At 42.6% G+C, this 21,785-nt stretch overlaps 1 protein-coding gene across 9 annotated transcripts in view; it reads right to left on the bottom strand.

Annotated features, from left to right (window-relative positions):
• Window positions 1-21,785, bottom strand: part of SLC23A2 (solute carrier family 23 member 2) — a 149,298-nt gene that overhangs the window by 21,050 nt on the left and 106,463 nt on the right. For all 9 annotated transcript variants that reach the window (XM_060123219.1, XM_060123220.1, XM_060123221.1 and 6 more), the window contains 3 exons: window positions 10,113-10,201; window positions 9,021-9,091; window positions 7,891-8,072 (listed from right to left, as the gene is read on the bottom strand). In XM_060123219.1, coding sequence (XP_059979202.1) covers window positions 7,891-8,072; window positions 9,021-9,091; window positions 10,113-10,201 — 342 coding nt within the window. The remainder of the gene's footprint in view (window positions 1-7,890; window positions 8,073-9,020; window positions 9,092-10,112; window positions 10,202-21,785) is intronic.

A 21,785-nucleotide genomic window follows, 5' to 3' on the forward strand; every position in this document is an offset into this window, starting at 1 on the left:
TTGTTTTTTTTTTTGTTTTTTTTAGGAGTGTGTGTGTGTAGGGTGTGTGTGTGTGTGTGTGTGTGTGTGTGTGTGTAGGGGTGTGTGTATATGGGGGTGTGTGTTGTGGTTAGGAGTGTATATGTGTATGTAGGGGTGTGTGTATATGGGTGTGTGTGCTGTGGTTAGGAGTGTGTGTGTGTGTAGGGGGTGTGTGTTTGTGTAGGGGTGTGTGTATATGGGTGTGTGTGTTGTGGTTAGGAGTGTGTGTGTGTGTGTGTGTGTGTGTAGGGATGTGTGTATATATGCGTGTGTGTGTGTAGGCGTGTGTTATAGATGTCTGCCTTTGTTTTAACCTTACCTATATTATGCAAGCAATGCATACTAAGATGTAGAAAAATTATAAAAGGCTGATAAGCAAAAAGAGAAAAAATCTTGAAGACTACTCATCATCTCACATTGGGCGATAAGCATGCAGCATTCTGGTCTATCAATTCCCAGGGCTTTTTAGAGCAGCGGTCCCCAACCTTTTTGGCACCGGGGACCGGTTTTGTGGAAGACAATTTTTCCACACACGGGGGTGGGATGGGGGGTAGATGGTTCAGGTGGTCATGTGAGCAACGGGGAGCGGCAGGTGAAGCTTCGCTCACTCGCCTGCCACTCACCTCCTGCTGTGCGGCCCGGTACCTAACAGACTGCGGACCAGTACTGGTCCGCGGCCTGGGAGTTGAGGACGCCTGTTTTAGAGCATGTCATCGGGTCCCAGGCACCAGGATTAGAGAGCGAGACAGGACTATCTGATGTCATCCTTGCCCCTAGAGCACAAACAGGTCATCATTTGGACCAAACTCGAATCATACTTTACATGCTGCTTCCCAACTAGCTTGCAGCCTCAGTTAACACCCTCACCTCAAGAGATGGCAACCTGCATCAGCACCTTAGTGGCTGCTTAGCATTCCATCTACTGGATGTACCACATCTTATTTAAACATGTCCCCTAAGGTACGACATTGGGAGCAACAGAAACAACTGCAATGAATCATCCTTCTCTGGTACCAGTCTGAATGTCTCCTTATGACAAGTTCCTAGGACTAGAACAGATCTGTCAAACAGTGAACACCTTATTAAAAAGTGTTTGATACAAACTGCTAAATATATACAGAAAGGTTGGGTGAATTTACAATCCCACACAGAGACCAATGTCCATCTGCTAATGTGACCAACAAGGGCTTAATTTCCAAAATATACAAACAGCTCATACAACTCAATAACAAAAAACCAAACAACCCAATTGAAAAATGGGCAGAAGACCTAAATAGACATTTCTCCAAAGAAGACACACAGATGGCCAACAGGCACATGAAAAGATGCTCAACATCACTAATTATTAAAGAAATGCAAATCAAAACTACAATGAGGTATCACCTCACACTGGTCAGAATGGCCATCATTTGCAGTGGTTAAGAATCTGCCTGCCAATGCAGGGGACATGGGTTTGAGCCCTGGTCTGGGAAGATCCCACATGCCATGGAACAACTAAGCCCGTGTGCCACGGAGCAACTAAGCCCGTGTGCCACAACTACTGAGCCCGTGTGCTGCAACTACTGAAGCCTGAGCGCCTAGACCCCATGCTCCGCAACAAGAGAAGCCCCTGCTCACCACAACTAGAGAAAGCCCATGCGTAGCAACGAAGACCTAATGCAGACAAAAATAATTAATTAATTAATCTTTTAAAAAAAGAATGACCATCATTAAAAAGTCTATAAAAAACGAATGCTGGAGAGGGTGTGGAGAAAAGGGAGCCCTCCTGCACTGCTGGTGGGAATGCAAATTGGCGCAGCCACTATGGAGGTTCCTCAGAAAACTAAAAACAGAGTTGCCATATGACCCTGCAATCCCACTCTTGGGGATATATCTGGAGAAAACTCTAATTCAAAAAGATACATGCACCCCAATGTTCACTGCAGCACTATTTACAATAGCCAAGACATGGAAATAACTTAAGTGTCCATAGATAGATGAATAGATAAAGAAGATGTGGTACAGAAACTAACACGATATTGTAAATGAACTATACTTCAATTAAAAAAAAAACACGTACACTTAAAAAAAAAAGATGTGGTACATATATGCAATGGAATACTACTTAGCCATAAAAAAGAATGAAATAATGCCATTCGCAGCAACATGGATGGACCTAGAGATTATCATACTAAGTGAAGTAAGTCAGAAGGAGAAAGACAAATACCATATGATATCACTTATATGTGGAATCTAAAATATGACACAAATGAATTTATCTATAAAATAGAACAGACTCACAGACATAGAAAACAGACTTGTGGTTGCGAAGGGGGAGGGGGGAGGGGAGGGATGGACTGGGAGTTTGGGATTAGCAGATGCAAACTATTGTATATAGAATGGATAAACAAGAAGATCCTGAGACTTCCCTGGCGGTCCAGTGGTTAAGACTCCATGCTTCCACTGCAGGGGGCACGGGTTTGACCCCTGGTCAAAGATTATGTATGCCGCGTGGCACAGCCAAAAAAAAACCCCAAAACAAACAAACAAACAAAAAATAAAAAAACAAGGTCCTACTGTATAGCACAGGGAACTATATTCAATACCCTGTGATAAACCATAATGAAAAAGAATGTGTATATAAGAATCACTTTGCTGTACAGTAGAAATTAACACAACATTGTAAATCAACTATACTTCAATAAAATAAATTTTTTAAAAAAAGAGTGTCCATTTGCTACTCACTGCAACACAGGGTCTTATACTTTTAAATCCCTACCAACTTCATCAATTTAAAAAACTGTATCATCATTTATTTTAATATTCATTCTTTACACATGAGAATAGGTATTTCAGCATTGTTTGCAACAGCAAATATTTTAAACAACGTGCTTGAGTATCAACTGGGGAATGGTTTAATATAGACTATTTCATACTACTTAACATTGTGCAGTTGTACAAAGAATGAAAAAGACCTAAACACATTGTCTTGGAAATGTGACCCCGACAAATTATTGGGATGAAAAACAAATTGTAAAATAATGGTAAAGCTGTATATGTGCACGTTTGTATTTCTGCATCAATAATATAAAATATGGAAGGATAAATACTACATTTTTGTTAGTTATTCATGAGAAGATTTTTTAGAGGGATGGGGGCGTGTGGGAGGGACCATTACTTTACTTTAGATTTCTCTGTTTAATTATTATTAAACCTCAAAATCCTAGAATTTCAATGAATTTGGGGGTACAGACAAAATGAGACTTTTCTTGAGCATTTGGTGATGGTACATGGCAATTTATTACACTATTCTACTTTTGAATAGGTTCTAAGTTATCCACAAGAAAAGTAAACAGAAAATAAATATTCTCAGGAAAAACATGGGACTTATGCATCATGTTAGAAACGGCAGGTACTGGTTCACCACATTTCCTCTTCCCTGAGAGTCTGTCTCTAAATGCCACATCTATCGGCTGACTCAGGAGCCCATGTTGACCCAGCACCAATACCCCCACTGCTAAAACGTTCCATATGAATATGCAATTTGATAACCAGGGAGGGCAACCCTTTTTAAACACTAATTGGTTTATGTGTATTTCTTTTTTTCTGTTAAGTGGTTGTTCATACAATACCCTTCATTCACTACTCCACCAGGACTCTCTCTCCTTTAAATTAATTGGTGAAACTCTATGAATTGGGAACATTAGCCTTTCTTGTGGAGTTTGTTATATATTCCCAGATTCATTTAAAATTTAGTTTCATTGGTTTTTGATATGAGTTTTAAATTCATCAGTAGTAAAATCAATCTTCCTCTTTCCATATCTGCTTTATCTAACCTGTTTTTTTATGATTAAACACTTATGTAGGTTTCCTTGTAGCATTTTCATGGTTTTATTTTCTGTATGTAAGCAACTGAAATGTATTTCTGATATAAACCAGAAATCTAGCTTTTTTCCAAATAATTATCTTCCTACACAGTTCTCCCATTCCTCACTGATTTTGAATATGACCTGCCATCATATACTAAATATTAGTTTTTTTATTGGTTATGTTTCTAGCCTTCCTATTCTGCTCTACCAATGTCCACCCTGTCTCAGGTCACAGTGTTGTTATTAAATTCTGGAATGTGTTTTAATTATTGTTAAGGGCAAGTCATCATTTCCTTCTCCCTGACTTTCTCTGTATTGATCCATATTATTTTATTTTCTTGTCTTACGCATTGGCTACACATCCAGAACAACTCTAAATGATACTGATAATAAACATGCTTATCTCAGTTTCTGATTTCAATAGGCAGGCCTAATTTAAGTCTTTCACCATTAATGTATGGGGCATTTAAGAATCTTATTTATCACTGCTAACAGTTTGCAGTAGGGATACAGGTTGAACTTGATCAATTTTTAAAAATTTGTCATCATGATTTTTATTAATAAAACCCACCAGAGACCTATAATGAATTTTATTAATAAATTTTCTAATATTTAATCATCCTTGAGTTCCTGAAATGATAAATACATTGCCCTTTTATTATATTATCTATAGCGGCGTTTTCCCAAACCATGTTCCAAGGAACATTCTTTTCAGATTATGTTTATAGATGTAGCACTTCAAAAATTAAGTATGTGCAGAGCTGTCTACTAAGGCTCTTTTCTGAAAGTTTTCTATACACTTACATCTTAGAGATTGCACGGAGCCTTACAGTAGACAAAAATGCTGAGCTTTAGATGCTACTACCTGAATATATTTGCTCAGGGTTTTACACAACCCCAGGAAGGAAAAAGTTGGTCCAGGATCTCCCTTTTGCATTAGCTCTGTCAGGATTTGCCATTAGGATAGAACTGTGAAGTTTCCCTTCTTTTTCAAAGCTCCAGGAACAGTTTAAACAGTGCAGGAATTCTCTGTTCCTTGAAGATGTAATACACTCACTGTCTAATCAATGGAGCACATCCTTTAGGAATTAAAGTCCTTCCACAACATCTTGACTTTTCTTCCCATGGTCAAGGGTGTGCTCACACCTCCCGACCCTCCCCCTTCACTTATTCACAATGTTCTCACTGAACGCCTGCCCTGGGACAGATGGTGAAGCAGGTGCTGTCGGTGCCATGGTGACTGCCCTCATACAGCTGATATCCCAAGCACAAAAGAAGAGCTCTGGAAACTAAAAAACAGGAGAGCAGAAATAAAAACCTCAATGGAAGGAGTCATAAAGCTGAGGAAAATTCCTATGAATACAGAAAAAAGATGAAGAGATGGAAGACAGGAGAGGAAAGTTAAGAGGAAGACTTTGGGAGGACCAACATTCTAGAAGTTCCAGAAAGAGAGAGACAAGCAGGGATGGAGGGGAGGAGGGCATCTTTGAAGTAATTCAAGATCATTTCCCATGAACACCTGAGATTCCAAAGAGAAGAGGCCAAGAGTGCCAAGCCCGAGATGTAAACAGACCATCAAGGGGCAGCATGTGAGGTTTCCGACATCGTGATGACAAGACCTAAAAGCTTCTAGAATTCCAGCAAAAGGAGGAGACAGAAGAGGTGGCCTTGAAGACATAATGGCCAAGCATTTTACAGGACTGAGAATGGACAGGAAGGGAACAAAAAAGGAGCTGGAGACCAGTTTGGAAGTGATGGCTGGGAGTGGTGGCAATGACAGTCCAGAGGATAGACTGGGGATTTGTTTGTTCTGGAGGTAGGACAGAATGATGGGCTGTACGTGGGGAATGAGGAAAAGTGAAGAAAGAAGGATGACTGCAGGGCTTCTGGCTTAAGCACCTGGGTGTGTGGCTGTGCCACTGAGAGGACGACAGAAGGAACTGGTTTGGGGGCAAGGAGGGAATGAAAAGTTTGGAGCTTTCTTCCTTTGAAGTTTGAAATGTCTTGTGTAACAGCAAATGGAGAGGGCAAGTCAGGGGTTCGATCTGTAAGTCTGAGTTCAGAGACCTGGGCTTCAGGTTCCTGTGGAAGCCACCAGCATAATGCATGTCTGTTGATGCCACGAACTGGATGAGATGTCCCAGGGGAAGAGCATGTGGACAGGAGGAGGCCCAGGACCAAGTTCTGAGGAGCCCTAATATCCAGATGTCAGGGGGAGAAGGAGTCAATTTTGATTATTTATCAAATGAAACAGCTGGGAAACCACCTATTCTATTATTCTTTTTTTTAAGTTTCGGGGCAGGAACGCAGATTCAACACATCTTCCCTGGAGCTGCAGTTTTATCCCTCCCTTTGTGCGTGCATTCCTTTCTCACCTTAATTAGCCCTGCCAGAAGCCTATCTATAGTATATGTTTGCCATTCTCCAAAGAACCACCTTTGGGATGTATCACTTCTATTTGTTTCATGTTTTTTGTATCTTTACTAATTCTTTCCCCTGCTTTCACTGTGTTCATTTTTTATCATGTTTTTCTAGTTTCTGGAGATAAGCTCTTCATGTACTTCATTTTTATTTGACTTTTCTTGAGAACAACTGACTGCTCTGTGTGACCAGTGCTGTTATCGTCATCATTTGCTAAATTGTCAGCAATTGTGAAATTTTGAGTTCCTCTCTGAGTTATTTACAATGGTGTTCTTTTGCTTCTAAGTCGTTTGGGGGTTTTGTTCACTCTTTTATTATTGGTTCCTAAAGTTTACTGCGTGATGGTAAATACAATTTCTCCTTTTTGGAACTTACTGCATTTCACTGAGTGAACATTCTTATGTGCCTTATACTCACCCATCCTGGTATGGAAATATTGACAACCTTTGGTGAAATGAGAAAATTAAGAGCAACACTGGATATTTTCCTATACCTTAATTTATAATGATACATGGATTACAATTATGCAAGGATTCACTTTATTTGTAAACCATGTTCTAACACAGAGAGGCAGAATTAAGTGTTATGGGTTAAGTTCTAGTCAGACTATTTGGGTTTTGAAAACCATCGTGGTCACTTACTAGCTGTGTGACTCTAGGCAACTAACTCCGCATCTTTGTCCCTCGATTTCTTTAGCTGTTAAACAGGGATAACACTGGTACCTATCTTAATTTATAATATATACAACCAGTGGTATATAACACTGATGCACAGGCTCAACAAGTACTGCTTGTTATTTAATAATTACAGAACATTTTACAAAGCAAAACAAAAACAATTAGAAATCCTCTTGTATTGTTATTAAATTTTTTAAGCAATTTTACTGATCGGTAAAATTCTAGTCTTGGAACCATTTCCCTATGATATGGTCAACTCTTACATATGCTCTACAGATACACACAGAGAATGTGGGTTCTATCTGTGGTATATAGAATTCTGTGGCTCTAATAATCTTATAAAGTCCTGGATGTCTTTACTGACATTACTTAAAAAGGGGTAAGTGACATCTTTAATCAACTTCAAGTACTGTGCAAAAGGACTGGCACTGACTAGCAGGACTCTGGAAGGAGTAACAGCTTCCTGACAGATGTGCAGAGCTATCTGGCCGAGGAGCCAAATCACCTTTGATGTCAACACACCTCCTGCAGCATCTCTGTCTCCTGCCAGTCTGGAAGTATTTTTGAGTCTCATCTAAAGGATTCAGCTTCTTGGTATTCCAGCTCATGTGTATGAGACTTGGCATGACCACAAAAGTCAAGAGTTAATGGTGTCACATCTTACTCCCATCCCAAAGTTTAAAACCTTACAACCCTCCCTCTACACATCACTGCCAAATCTGTCTTTGGAATACCTTGGCTGCATGTTACTTCAATAATTCCCTGGCATGAAGCAAATAAAGTTTAAACTACCAGACTAATCTTAATTTAAGTGTCTCCTGAAGTTCATATAAATGTTCAAAACATTCAAAGAGGCTGTCCCTCAGTGTTGGGAAGAGGGGAGATTTTTACTGTTCACTTTTGAGTGGTCTTGGAACACTTACAGCATGGCGATGCCCCAGTGCTTCCCTGCTCTCTCTCCTGCCGCCTGGAAACCAGAGAGGCCAATGAGGGCCACCGTGGGTGTGATGGTCAGGGGTCCGATGTATTTCAGCAGAGCCCCAGGCAGGCCTAGGAGGCCTATAACCACTTCTATCAATGAGGACATGATGATGGCTCCCTGGATCTGAAGCAAGAGAGGACACAGACGTAAGAGCAAGCTGCTTATACATCACACACTCTAAATGTCACCTGCAACGACAACTGAGAATTCTGTAAGACACCAAGTTATTATATAACAGGCATAACATAGCTGGAAAATTCCTGGCAAATCCCAAAAGAAACCAGTGGGGGTTACTGGGATCTAGCAAACTTAAGTATAACCTGACTAATGTAAGAGTATTACAGAAATGGGCACTGGACACGAAGTCAGCTTGCCTATTCTCACTGATTGAGACAGACATAATTTATAATTCTCATTTAAGACACAACATTCATAACCAGCCTCAGAGGAACAATGCAGTACAAAGATTCTTGACTTTAAAAAGTAAGTCGCTGCAGGACATTCAGAAGATAGTGTTATTGACAAAAATTCTAAAGGAATGTTTCTACTGTGCAGAATGGCCATATCTGTGTTAATTCTGAACTAATGGTGAATGATCTTATAGGTTTTGGAAAATCCGGATAAACTGTCAGCTGTTCTTCATACCTAAGGACTCCTACGCCCTGTTCTATTCAAGTACACTGAAGAAGACAAGTGTCTTTAATTCCTTCCACCAATACAGGCAAACACTGAGGCCAGAATAAATAGTTTTGCAACCTATCGACTCTGTGGCTCCTTCCAAAGGGAGCTGTTATGCCGGAGGGTGTAAGCAGACAGGTCTGTGGGTACACATGAGGAGAGGAGGAGAAAGGAGGATGGAAAAGAGGGTAAGAAACAATACTGTCTGGTCACACAAAGCATTTCTGCATGCTTTATTTTACAGTGATGCCATCTACATTTACTTTAACAACAGAAATGAACATGTCAGTACCTGAAACAGAAAAAGAGCAACTGCAATTTACTGGTCACGACCAACACTGAAAATAAGTAGAAACACAAAGAAGCCATAAGCAGACAATGTTTATCTTTTACCTCGCGTATCCGAGGATACCAGATGTGTTCTGTATGTAACAGCTCCGTTGTTCCATTGGCAACCAAAACATCTTAAAAACAAAAACAAAGACAAAATTTTTCTTGCAGTGACACTGATGTTTCACGGGACATATTCATTTCACTCTTTTTAAGAAGAATTTCCTCCCTGTTCTAAGTATATTTGTATAAATACTCATCCCTAAAATTCAAGTTACAACACTATGGCATATCATACTGAGAGGTGGATTCCCCCATTGCTAATTTAACCAAATTTATTCATCAACAAGCGCTCCCGGCTTCTCAAAAGCTGACTGAACTAGTGATATACATTGCTAGTCCCAGCCTAATACAAAGACCAACCTTTGCAAGCAGCTCTTTGACATGCCCAATAGCAAGGTTGCCTGATTGAGATTTTAAAAACCTAGATAAAACAGAGGGCCTTTTCCTGTTCCTAAATCAAATCAGTGGTCACAAAGCAACTCCTAGGAGCAAGGAAGGAAACGAGGGCTAGAAAACTTTGCTCCTATAACCTAAAAATTTAACAATATTTTGAGAGTACAACAGGTCTATGTGATTTCCTCAAATCCCCTATCTGATCTCTTCCTGACCTTACTGGGTTATTTAAGGATCTTTGTAATCACTATGAGGAGAATGGGAGGGGGAATGAAAGTCATTTGCAGAAAACCAAAGCAGCCAGATCCTTAAAAAGCAGAGATGTTTCAGAGAAGGGATGCTATTGCAGCAAAGAGAGTTGTTTAACTGGTGGTTCAAAAAAATCCACTGAAAGAAAGAGGCAGAAAAATAGCACAAATATTTTTCTATTCTTTCCCCATATTTATCAATTTCATTAGCACAGAGAAATGAGGTCCTTTTCTGGTCCTTACTTGCTTTGGGGTTAGGGATGAACAAGTGGATAGAGAGAGACAGAAACATGATCCACAGATTGGAGCGTTCTAAGCTGTTTGTTGGTTGTGTGTTCTGTGCCTGATTCCAGAAAGGATTTAACACTGCTGGGGGCAGCACGCCCAGGCCTCCCTTCTATCACCTGCATTAAAGGACCCCAATGACATATGTGGAAATAACTGCAATTACCTGTGGTGTTACATTTCCATTTATCTAAAGACAGGATGGCTCGAGCAGGGGCCAGAAATGCAAAAGCACTGGCCTGAAACAGGGGTAACCTAAAAGAAACGAGACCAAAACCATGATCACGGCATCAGGAACTACCGAGGTAGTTCACTATTTGACAGCTTAACAGTCTTTTCCATAGACAAACAGCACATGAGTAAATGCAGGCACACCTGGAAGAAAGAGCCCCAGTCTGCAAAGATGTCCTCGGCCACACAGCCAGGGATGCTGGCTTCTCCGTCCTCCCCTCCTGCTGCTCTCCCCACAGACAGCCCCAGGGTGGGCCCTGGGGGAGCTCTGTGGTCAGTGCCAGCACCCCAACACCAGCCCCTGCCATCACCACCTTTCCCCTTGGGGGTGGGGGATGCGGGCATTTGGATGTTTCTGTCCTGCTGAGCTTATGAGCTCCTTATTAATAAACATCAGTGTACATCTTCTATTTTAACATCCTCCTCCTCTTCTTTCTCCTCCTTTTCAAATTCTTATTGGTTATCATGGAAAAAAATCTATCTCCCCCTGTCGTTCCATTTTGTAAGTCAAAAACTGCCCTAAATCACTGAGGGTAAGCATTAAAATCACGTGAGCTATCTATTGAGGAAAAGGAAAACTGTAAGTTACAAATCAACAGTAGATATAATATTCTTCTTAATCATAAAAAATACTCAAAAGTGCTCGAACTCTTATTTTTAAAGGACCCAGAAAGCTTGCAGACTCTGTTAAATTTCCTGCCTCCAATGTCAAACTAAATGCAGAGATCCTCAGATGCCATCATTCAATCACATTTTAGATACTTCATATTGACTTTATGAACACTGGTACTACTCAAATTCAAAAGATTTTGTCATTTATTATTAGAGATGTATAATGGGCTAACATGGGAACTCAATCACTATCTTTAACATTACTTTGCGGGTAAAATATGAAACTAGCCTTTGGTTAGCAAGGTTAGGAACTCCTAGATGTCCAGATCATTCTTAAATACTCCTAAGCAGCCTTGAATCAGTGTCCTGGCCAGCAGGATAGGAAGCCAGCATGCTCTCCTCTGAGCTGGCAGCATATTCTGCCGTGAGTGATACGGTAACTGGACTGAGAAACAGTGGCTCTGGCTGAAGGACATGTAGCCGCTTTACAAGTCCAGAGCTGGTACACACTATTCTGAGCTATATGAGGGTTAAGATTCTTTTGTTCTCCTGGCCATTTTAATCCTGCAATGAAATCAATTGAGAGATGCTGGCTTTAAGACACAGAGGCAGGCTGCACAGTACAAACCAGATGCAATGCTAGCGGCCACTCCCATGGGCATGCCCTCCACAACCATCCATTAATAAATTACCTGTTGGAGGGGCCTGGCGCATAGTACCATCAAAAGTGGAGTGAAGGTCCCCTGAAGTGGGAATGTATAGCAAAAGGAAAACGCTGCTTGATTTACAAAAATTCCTTAAGCACGATTTTTCAGAAATGTACTGAAAGGGTAAAGGGAGGTCAGCATCTAATCAGGAATGGATGCTACTTCAAATGGTCCAAACAGCATCTGTTTTACTATCATTTCATGTTTCAAGCAATGTAATATGGATTAATATGGATTGCATTTAGAAATCTCATCCTTAGGACCACTGCAATCAACCCTGCATTGGTGACTCACTGGATGTGGGAAAGTGAAGACTGGCTCTGGGCTCCACTCCCGGTGACATGAGTCTCAGTTTGAACCTGCCTGTTGCCTGGGCACCTTTCAGGGAGTGCATTTTATGGCTTTCACCATGACCAAAGGCCTTGAGAGCACTGCTGCAAAGGAGCTCACTCACTTTCACACAACCAGGCCCCTGGGTTCCTTTGAAAGTGGGTGCTAACAGAAAATTCTCACATGTGCTGCCCCAGACAAAGTCTCCCAAGATGACCTGGTAAAAGATGCACATGCCGGCTTATGTGTTCACTCTGCAGCTACGCACACTGCCTGCCACAAGCAGTTCTGGCTGAAAGACAAGCAGCAGGCTTACAGTAAGTATCCCAGCAGTGAAGTGTGGTCTCCATAACTGGCAGCATAAATCAGTGGCTTGACTGAAATATTCTTAGGGAAAGTTGCAGCGAGAGCACACTACTTCATTAAACAAGAGCTCCCCTAAATCAAAATCAACAAAGCCAATTTTCCAAAAAAGAGATTTGAAGATGATAAAGCACTTGATATTCTCAGCTGATAAAGTGGCTTTTCAGGCACTTCCCCAGCATGAAGCTGGTCAATTCCTGGGGCTCTTCACTCACACAATCACCTAAACCTCAGATCCCTGGGCTCTGCAAGCAGACAGGACTGTCTGCTATTTTATTCTCTACTGATGACTGGAAAGGAAACAAATTAAACTGTGCTTTTCTTTACATAAGAGGTTAGCAAACTGGACAGTGAAACAAATCTGGCAAACTACTGTTTTCATTGAGTAGAGTTTCACTGGGACATAGCCACCCTCACTCATTCACGAGTTGTCTGTGCCTGCTTTTATGCTTCAATGGTAGAGCTGAATAGTCAAAACAGAGAACACAGAGCCTAAAATATTCACTGCTTATCACTCTATGGAAAAAATTTTGCCGACCTTAAGTGTATCTTAAATATGTGAAGTGTATCTTAAATATGTGAAGATACCCCAAAAATGGATTTTTGCAGATGGAAGTTTTTAAAGTTAATGGTGTTGCTGGATGCCATTAAGAAAAAATCCCTGAGCAGACAGTCACCTTTGTAGTGACACATTCCCATGTCAGGCTCTAGCCCCAGGACAGCAAAAGAACCTAACCAGCCCCAAACAAGTTCTTACTGTGTTCAAAACCCTGCTGGAGGTGCCTCATTTCCTCCTCGGTGTCCAGGTGACCTGAACCCATTCGCCAGTCTAGTCTCTCACCGGCCACTTTACATGCCTGCACTCCAGGCAAGCGGTCTACTTTCTTGCCTCTGAGCCTTTGCTCATCTCTTATGTCATCAATTCATTGCTAATGCTCCATTTCTATTCAACATTGAAGGCACAGAGAAAATACCACTTCCTCTAGGAATTGTTCTCGGCTCCCTTTTTGTCCAATTTTTATCTCCCCCCTTTTTTTTGAATATCACCATAGACACATGGATTCATTTTTTATTCAATTTAATAATATACTTCCATGACTATTCCTTTTAATAATTAAATTGTCTCAAACTTGCCCACAGCAGCACAGTTCCAGAATTATACCAATGTCACTACTAACAAGACTACTAAGTTTAAGACTTCTCTGTGTTTTCTTTTTCTTAGAATATATCCCATTCAGAGTGTGCAAAGTACTATGTTCTAAAGTCTGTGAATTAATTCTTTTCTCCATGTGGTCAGCAATTTGACATAAAGTTAGGTTCACTTGTTTCTGTTTGTATTCAATTTTAGGGTTTGTGTTTCTTCATCCTTTTAGATTTTATGTTTTGGATATGCTGAACATTTTACGGTTAAAAAAAAATCAAACCATATAGAGATATACCAGGAAAATGTCACTCCTATCCCCTCCAACCCCCAAATCTGACTTATTGATCATTAACCATTTTTATTAATTTCTAACTTATTCTTGTTTCTTCAAACATATACACACTCTTTTGCAACTTGTTTTTTCAATATATTCCGGAACTTACTGTATACCAGTTCATGGAAATCTTTCTTATTCTTTCTCAGGGTTGCATAGTAATTCATTGTGTGATGTATGGTAGTTTCCTACAGATAGGCATTTAAGTTGTGTTAACTATTTTCCCATTACAAATTACACAGCAATAAAAAAAAACTTTTTGTATTTATTTTGCATTTGTGGGAGTATATCTCCAGGGTAAATTTCTAGAAGTAGGTTGCTGGATCAAATGATAAATGCATATGTACTCTAGATATCGTAACATTCCTCTTCACAGGGACTGAATTATTTTCACTCCTGACAGCAATGTGTAACAATGCCTGTTCTCCCACAGCTTTGCCATCAGAGTGGCTTGTCAAAATCATTTTTGGGGGCTTCCCTGGTGGCGCAGTGGTTGAGGGTCTGCCTGCCGATGCAGGGGACACAGGTTCGTGCCCCGATCCGGGAAGATCCCACATGCCGCGGAGCGGCTGGGCCGCTGGGCCTGCGCGTCCGGAGCCTGTGCTCCGCAAAGGGAGAGGACACAACAGTGAGAGGCCCACGTACCGCAAAAAAAAAAAAAAAAAAAAAAAATCATTTTTTGTTAATCTGACAAAGGAGACAAATGGTATCTCAGGGTAGCTTTAGTTTGTATTTCTTATTATAAAGTCAATTTGATCCTTTCTTATGGTGAAGGGCCATTATATAGCTTTTTATGTAGCTATTCATGTCTTCTGTCCTTTTTTTCTATACCATTTTTGGTAATTTTTAACTTTGATTTTTCAGAGTTCTTTCTATATTGGAGATATTAGAACTTATCTATATTATGAATATTTTCTCCAGTTTGTCATTTTTGTTTGTTTATGGTATATTTTTACAATGCAAAGCTTAAAAATTTTAAAACATTTAATGGCATCAAATTTATTATCCTTTTATTGTTTCTGGAGTTTGAATCCTAGTTTAAAAGTCTTTCCCAACTTCTAGTTATAAAGGAATTTGCCCTCGTTTTATTCTAATGGTTATATAGTATCATGTTTCTTACATTTGGATCTCTAATCCATTTTCAGTTGATTCAAAGAAAACTTTTAACTAAAGGCAAATCTAACCTTTATCTTCAAGTCCATGATATTCTGCTCTTATATGTAAATACCAAAATTATATAAACTATCTCAGTCAACACTTCCAATTAGACACACTCCTGGGGAACCTCAGTAGGAAGCAGCCGACTGGCTCCTCTCCCAGCTCCCAGCAGAAGGCTTCGTCCAGACAGAGCATAGCAATTTAGGAGGGTTGGCTGGGTACAATTTTGATAACCTTTTCAAGCATGATAGTATCAACTATTTCAGGTCAAAAGTTTGTTTTATTACTTAAAGATCTAGCCAGTCACAGAGAAGCATAAGGGAACTCTTTGGAGTGTGGCAATGCTCTATCTGCTGGTTGTGGTGGTGATTAAGTGACTGTACACATGGGTAAAAACTCATCTAACTATGCAAGTGAAAAAGGGAAAATTTTACTGTATGTCAATTACCCCTCAATAGATATGACTTAAAAAAATTATGTCTATAAAGTGTCTTTCTGGGAGGAGAAATGGGGGAGGATGGTAACATGGTCCTTAGAATACTAGAGTGAAGTCAAATAGTTACAAAAAACACAAAATTTAAAAAAAAAGAAAAGAGTTTCCCTCTGGGTATTTGACAAGAAGCTCTATCCTCTGCTCCTGTGTAGTGCTGCTCTATCCCTGTACAGCTTTCGCCAGGCAGTCACCTGCCTGAAAAGGAATGATAAAAGGGAGAATTAGTGGGCCATGAGGAAGAAGATGAGCATTTTAGAACAAGTGGGAACATACGGGGCAAGTGAGATGTGACGTTCAAAGAAAAAAGACTGTGGGGAACTAAATTCATTAACCCCACATATACTAAGAGGACTTAGTCTCCTAGTCTCCTGGAGCATCAGAAATATTAGCAAACAGAGAAACAGCATGTTCACTGAATGGGGAGACCACCCAGAAAAGCTAGAGTTGAAGAAGTCCACCTGTGGCCATGTGGCCAAGGAGCACACCCAACCCCTGCCATGTCATCAAGGACAAGCTGCTCCATTTGGCATACCAGCCTTGCCCACTGCACCCCCATCTGCCTCACCTACACCCACCCTTCCAGAGGGTCCACTAAAATAATGAGCACCAACAGGCAAGTGTGGGCGAGTGCCAGGCATTATCTTATTTGATGCTCACTAACAATTTTATTATTATTATTATCATTTTATGGAGGAGCAAAGGGGACTTTGAGACTAGGTAACTTGCCCAAAGCCACAGAGCTGGTAAACAGTAGAATGGGAGTGACGCCACCTCTGAAGCCAGAGCCCCTCGACACAGCTGGTGAGGGCAAACCTTCCTCCAAGGTCACTACCTCCAGGTTCTCACTGGCCCCCATGTTTTTAATGTACTACCTATAATTCTTTGAGTTAAATAAACAGTAATTTTTTTTTTACATGGGGGCAGGAAAAACCTACGACTTGCTATTAAGAGCCTGCTTAACATCACAGGCTCACTATCATCTACACAGTAATTTTAATGTTCACCCTGAATCAACTATGCCTTTGGCCCCATCTCCCAGTTTACAACAAATAGGGGGATTGTGGAACAAATCAAATACCACCACAAGGACACAATCAGACATATTCAGACCACGGGATGCTCAACGAGACAACTGGCCTGGACTCTTTAAGAAGAGGATGATGTGGAAGAAAAATGTAGGGACTGTTTATTACTAGACCAAAGAAACACAACAAACAAATGCACCACACGAACTTGATTGGATCCTAGTTCAGAGAGGTGGAGGGAATAGCCATAAAAGATATTTTAGGGACAACTAGGGGAATTAAATATAGACTGCATATTAGATGATATAATTCAGCTTTCTCAGGTGTGGTAAACGGTTACACAGGTGACCCTCATTCTTAGGAGAGTATCTGGGGGTGAGCCATCATCATGCTGCCTGAAATTCTCAAGTAATTTAAAAAATTGCACATACACCCCCACACAAACACATATACAGGAAAAGAATGTGGGGGAAAATCCCAGTCTCCCCTACCCCTATCCAAGCACTGCATCTCTCCATTCTTCTAAATTTTATCAACAGTTAAGAGTTCAAAGCCTTATACTTGAGACTTTAAAGTATCCTGGAGCTGCCTCCTATACCGTACAGGTCCCAGAACCAAAGGAGATGGAAGACAGGGTAGCTCTCTCCTCAAGGCAGACAACTCTGTTAGAGACCAGGCTGCTGCACCAGCTACAATGACTCTCTCAGCCAAAACCCTACCTTTTCTCAGCAAAGGAATATTCTGTGTGTCTACAGCAGGCCTGTTATGGCCAAGAGAGGCTCTCAAGAAACGGGCTACTCCACCTGCAATTTTTTCTTTTGCTGGAGAGCTGAGAGAAAGGCCTCCAAGAGGCACCTGGAACAAAAAGCTGGATGTGGTCCCCAAACACAGCACCTGCACACCTCAGGGAAAGCTGGAGGTCAGCATGGTGTGCAAGGGGGCAGGGTCCATCCCAGAGGGCCCTCCTTCACCCCCAGCTATGCATAACACCCGAGGACAAGGGCTCTGGGAAGCTCAGAGCTGCTATCAAAGCTTGGTCTCTGATGGAAAAGACAACGGCAGCCTAGGTTATGCATGAACTGAGTCCTCCCCAAAGCCAGGGAGGCATAGCTGCTGCTGGCTGGCTAACATCTGAGTTAGGGGACTCTGAACCCTGCCCCTGCTCTTGGGATTTTAAAGGTTTTTTACTAATTCCTGGAAAGAGCCCAAGGGGTAGGTTGGATTGAAATCAATCAGAATAAGGTTTGATTTCAGCAATCTGAAACCTCACCCAAGGGCACTCGACAGTAAAGACCTCGTTGAAAGCAAACTGCAGGGGATAAAAGTCAAAGAAAAGAAGGAAGAAGGAAAAGGCTGGATGGGAGGAGGGGGATGGAAGAAGCAGCTGTCACAGAAACTACCCATCTCCAACAGGTGGAAGCCCTGGGAAGCACTAAAGCCACAGAAGTCACACAACTGGGGCAGAGACATATGACCTCCATTTCAAAACAAGTCATGATCTCTGGAGGAAAGGAAAGCATGTTCATGCCAGGGGAGATGTGTAGTGAAGGAAGGAGGGTCTGCAGCACACGCTGCATCAGACACATTTTCTGTGTCCTTAGCCAGCCCAGCCCATGGAAAACATGCCCCCAAAGGAGTATTTTACAACACAGCATCTTAAAGTCGGCATTCTGAGCTTGTGTTCAGGTTTGCAAAGGCACACATCTGTTTCACCCTCACTTTTTCCATATCAATTTTGGTTATTTTTATGGAATGAAACAACTTTCCAGGAACAGCATGCCACTCTTCACCAGAGTGCCCGTGTGAAACACGGAGCAGGGATGACCTGGCCACAGCCCAGAGGATGGGAATGCTTATACTTCCTACCTCGGTTCTAGACCTGTGATCATGGTCTTAGCTTCCTCACAATACAGGCCCCACCCCTCAGAGGCATGGACTATGGCTGGTCTCTAGGTCCCATGTACACACTACATCCAGTGCAAGGGAGTACTGGGTACTCAACAGGTAAACACACGAAGAAACGGACAGAACTCAGACACACATGGCAAACCACTCAGAGTTGGAAAAGTCTGAAAATCTGTCCCAGAAATCATGAAAGCTGAACATGATTTTCCTTCTGCAGCTCTCTGCCTAAGGAAATGAGTGTGAACTGCAAACAAACACCAACAAACACGTACAGGCCATCTGCAATCCTATGTCTGTGATACTGGGAATAAACCCCACTCCTGGCACATCAGCCTTTCTTTCCCACTGTCCCACTTTGATATTCCCTCTGCCCCAACTGCTTTATCTGTTTGATCCTGTTGTGATCAGGAAGTAAATGCACAAGTCTGTTAAGATGATAATTCACAGTCTACGATGAGGGTCTATGTTAGCAAGCAGCAGAATTAAAAGGCTTTTCACATTATTCATACTCTGTAACTTCCCAAATGTATTTTAGGAAGAGCTTATAATAATCTACAAAAATACAGTGATGGCAAATGTCATCCACAGGACACCTTAGGAAGAGCCTCCTGTCATTTTCACAAAAGGAAACTGGGAGCTGGAGAGGTCTTCTGTCCAGAGTCATAACGCTGCATAGGTCCCTCTAACTTCTCATACTCACTCATTTCACTCCCCCGTGTGCGAATGGGGAAGAAACCATCATTTGCCATGTGGCATAAGCTAATGCTTTACTGGAAACTGTAGATTCTGACTGCCCATGGGATTAAAGTTGATCATTACAATATTCAACAACTTGATTTTAACTAACACTGGCAATGTTGCTGCTCTGGCTTTGGTGGGTCCCCTGGAATAGGCCAAGGGATGCTCAACCCTGCCCCCGTTCTGAGTAAGTACTGGGTGCCAGAGGTGGGTCCCCACTCTACTGAGGTCTGAGTGCCAATTTTGGTCTGCTGGAAATACTGGAGGAGTGGGATATTTGGCCACTCCTGAGATCTCTGCTCTTCTTTTACGAAACCCACAGGAAAACCAGGGGCAAGGGTGTGAGAGGTGATTCAGCTAGTAGGGGTAGCCCTGCCTCTTTGGGCACCATGGAAGGAAGGGAAGATGGGTAAAGAGGAGTTAAGAGTTTTAACAGAAAAGGGTGAAGGACAGGGAGATGCAGAGGATGGAGGAGATCGGACACATGAATAAACAGATACAGCAAACAAACCCCAGAGGTGGTGACCAACCAGGCAGGGAAGGAAATGCCTCTCACCCACCTCATCATCTGGGTTCACCTTCACACAGCAGGCCCTCAAATATATGCTGGATAAAACTAAAAAGAATGTATCAACAACAGCTTGAGGCTTTGTGGAGCTGGAAACCATGGCGCTGAGTGCCTTCTCACTGTTTCCCTACTAGATGGGAGCTGGAGGCAAGGATTCCAGGCAAGAAAAAGGTGCTGTAGCACAAAGAAGGGAGTAGAGCAAAAGTTAACTGACTCCTCTTTTCCCATCTTCCCCTCCTTCCACTGTGCTCCTTCAGGGGGAGGGGAGGGGGTAAACTGCACTGACCCAGGCTGCTCTGTTTAGGTCTCTTGTGCCCCAACGATGGGCAAGAGGGTCCTGAACGGGTGCCCTCCCATAACTGAAAGCACACACCAAAAGTTACCCCAAACTCTCCCTACTATGTCACCATTAGGCAACTGTGCCCAGCACAGCCAGGCTCAACTGTCAGTCAGGGTTAGCCTCCCTGATATGAGACCAAGGCAGAGCTGCACCTGGTACCTCCTGTACCTCAGTAAACACGTCTTTCATTCCCTCTTCAAGTCAACCAACAATTCTCAACTAGAGGCACTGCCCAAATTTACAGATGGTTTGTGCTACAAGTTCCCTGATGAGCTAGCTGTTTAGAAAAAGAATATTTCCCCAGAGAACCAGTGTCCTGTGTACACTTGAGTCGGTCAATAAAAGCTTTCTAATCCTTTCTGGCTTTGAAATACAGAACCTTGAATGCTGTGTCAAAAGAATGAAAGATGCTGCCAGCCAAATTTAACTACCTGGGCTCTAAGAAAATGAATCAAGTCCTCTCTGGAATGCCTGAACACATCTCCTTCCCCTAACAGGTCAATAACACCCTGACTTTCCCTCAGGGGTCCCCTAAGAAGACCCTCCCTTCTGAGGTAAGGGATCTGCTCAGCATGGTGGCTGCAGGCAGTCCTGCAGGGGCTGGGGTTTTGAGAACCCCAAGAGCTAGCCAGCCCTCACAGCCTTCCTTCCATCAGCAGAACTGCTAGGGAGCTGCCGTATCCCTCCTGAGGACATTGCTTATGCCGCCAACCAGGATGCCCTAACACTGTTCTTCCCATATTCTCCTGCCCCGCCCCCCCTCAAGTAAAGGTCACCCTGAGGATTCTGACTCACTGGAATACACTCCATGATTCCCAAGCTGCCTTCTTTTCCCTCTGCCTTTGCTCCCATTTTCCTAGCAGGGAAGGCAGACTGTCTGTAATGGAGTGAGAGACAGAACTCGCATGTTTACTCTGCTGTCCTCCCCCTGAGGACAGTCCTGTCCCCACAGGCTCCACCCCTTGAGCAGCACCCTAGGGTAGAGGAAAAGGCTGCATGTGAAGAGGGTGGAAGAAGGGGACAGGAGGGGACAAAGCAAGCCTGCAGAAGGAGGTAAGACAGGACAGTTCTTTTCCTACCTATGCCAGCTCCATACCCATTAAAGCTGGGGACTGGGGATGCAAAGCACAGTTCTGGCATCAAGGAAGGAAACACGAATCAGCAAGAAAAGACACAAACAAAAAAGGACAAAGTGGAATAAGAGCCACATTAGAAGAACATACACAAGGTGCATGTGTGGGAATTCAGAGAGAAAGGAGGCTTTGGGAAGTCAGGGATGCTTCACAGAGAGGAGAGGGGCAAGCCAGGACTGGAAGGCTGCAGCGAAGCACAAGCACAGGATGGCAAGACAGCAGGGTGGGCTCGGGGAGGAACTCACCCCTGGGTGAGTGCAGGGAAGGGGACTGCAGGGTGCAGGGACATGGCTGGAAGGGTGGTGGGACAGAAAACAAGGGAGAAGTCTACAGGGTGGGCACATATGTTTTTTTAAACAGGGAGTAGGGCTGTAGCCTGGTAACACCCAGGAAGATGCAAACACTGAAAGACAGCACTAGAGTAGCACACAGAGCAGGGCAGAGGAGAGTAGCCCTGGAGGCAGGGAAACCAACTAGGAACCTAGTAGAACAGTCTAGGCCTGAACTTCAGGAATGGGGGCAGGGAGGGGGTACTGGAGAGAAAACTTGCCCTGCCAACTGGTGGGATGGAAGGAGCTGAGAGTGAGTATGTTTCCAGCCTGCACAACTAGGTGGGAAGCGGTGCCACCCACCTAGAGAAGAAACACAGTAGCATTGGGGGAAGGCAGGGCAAATGCCACTAGGACACACCTCCCTATACTCCAGTCAGTCCCTCTAAGCAGCCCTAGGTGAATGGCAGTACTTAATGCTTCATGGGT

This window comes from Lagenorhynchus albirostris, chromosome 15 (genome assembly GCF_949774975.1).
Source record: "Lagenorhynchus albirostris chromosome 15, mLagAlb1.1, whole genome shotgun sequence".
Classification (NCBI taxonomy): Eukaryota; Metazoa; Chordata; class Mammalia; order Artiodactyla; family Delphinidae; genus Lagenorhynchus; species Lagenorhynchus albirostris.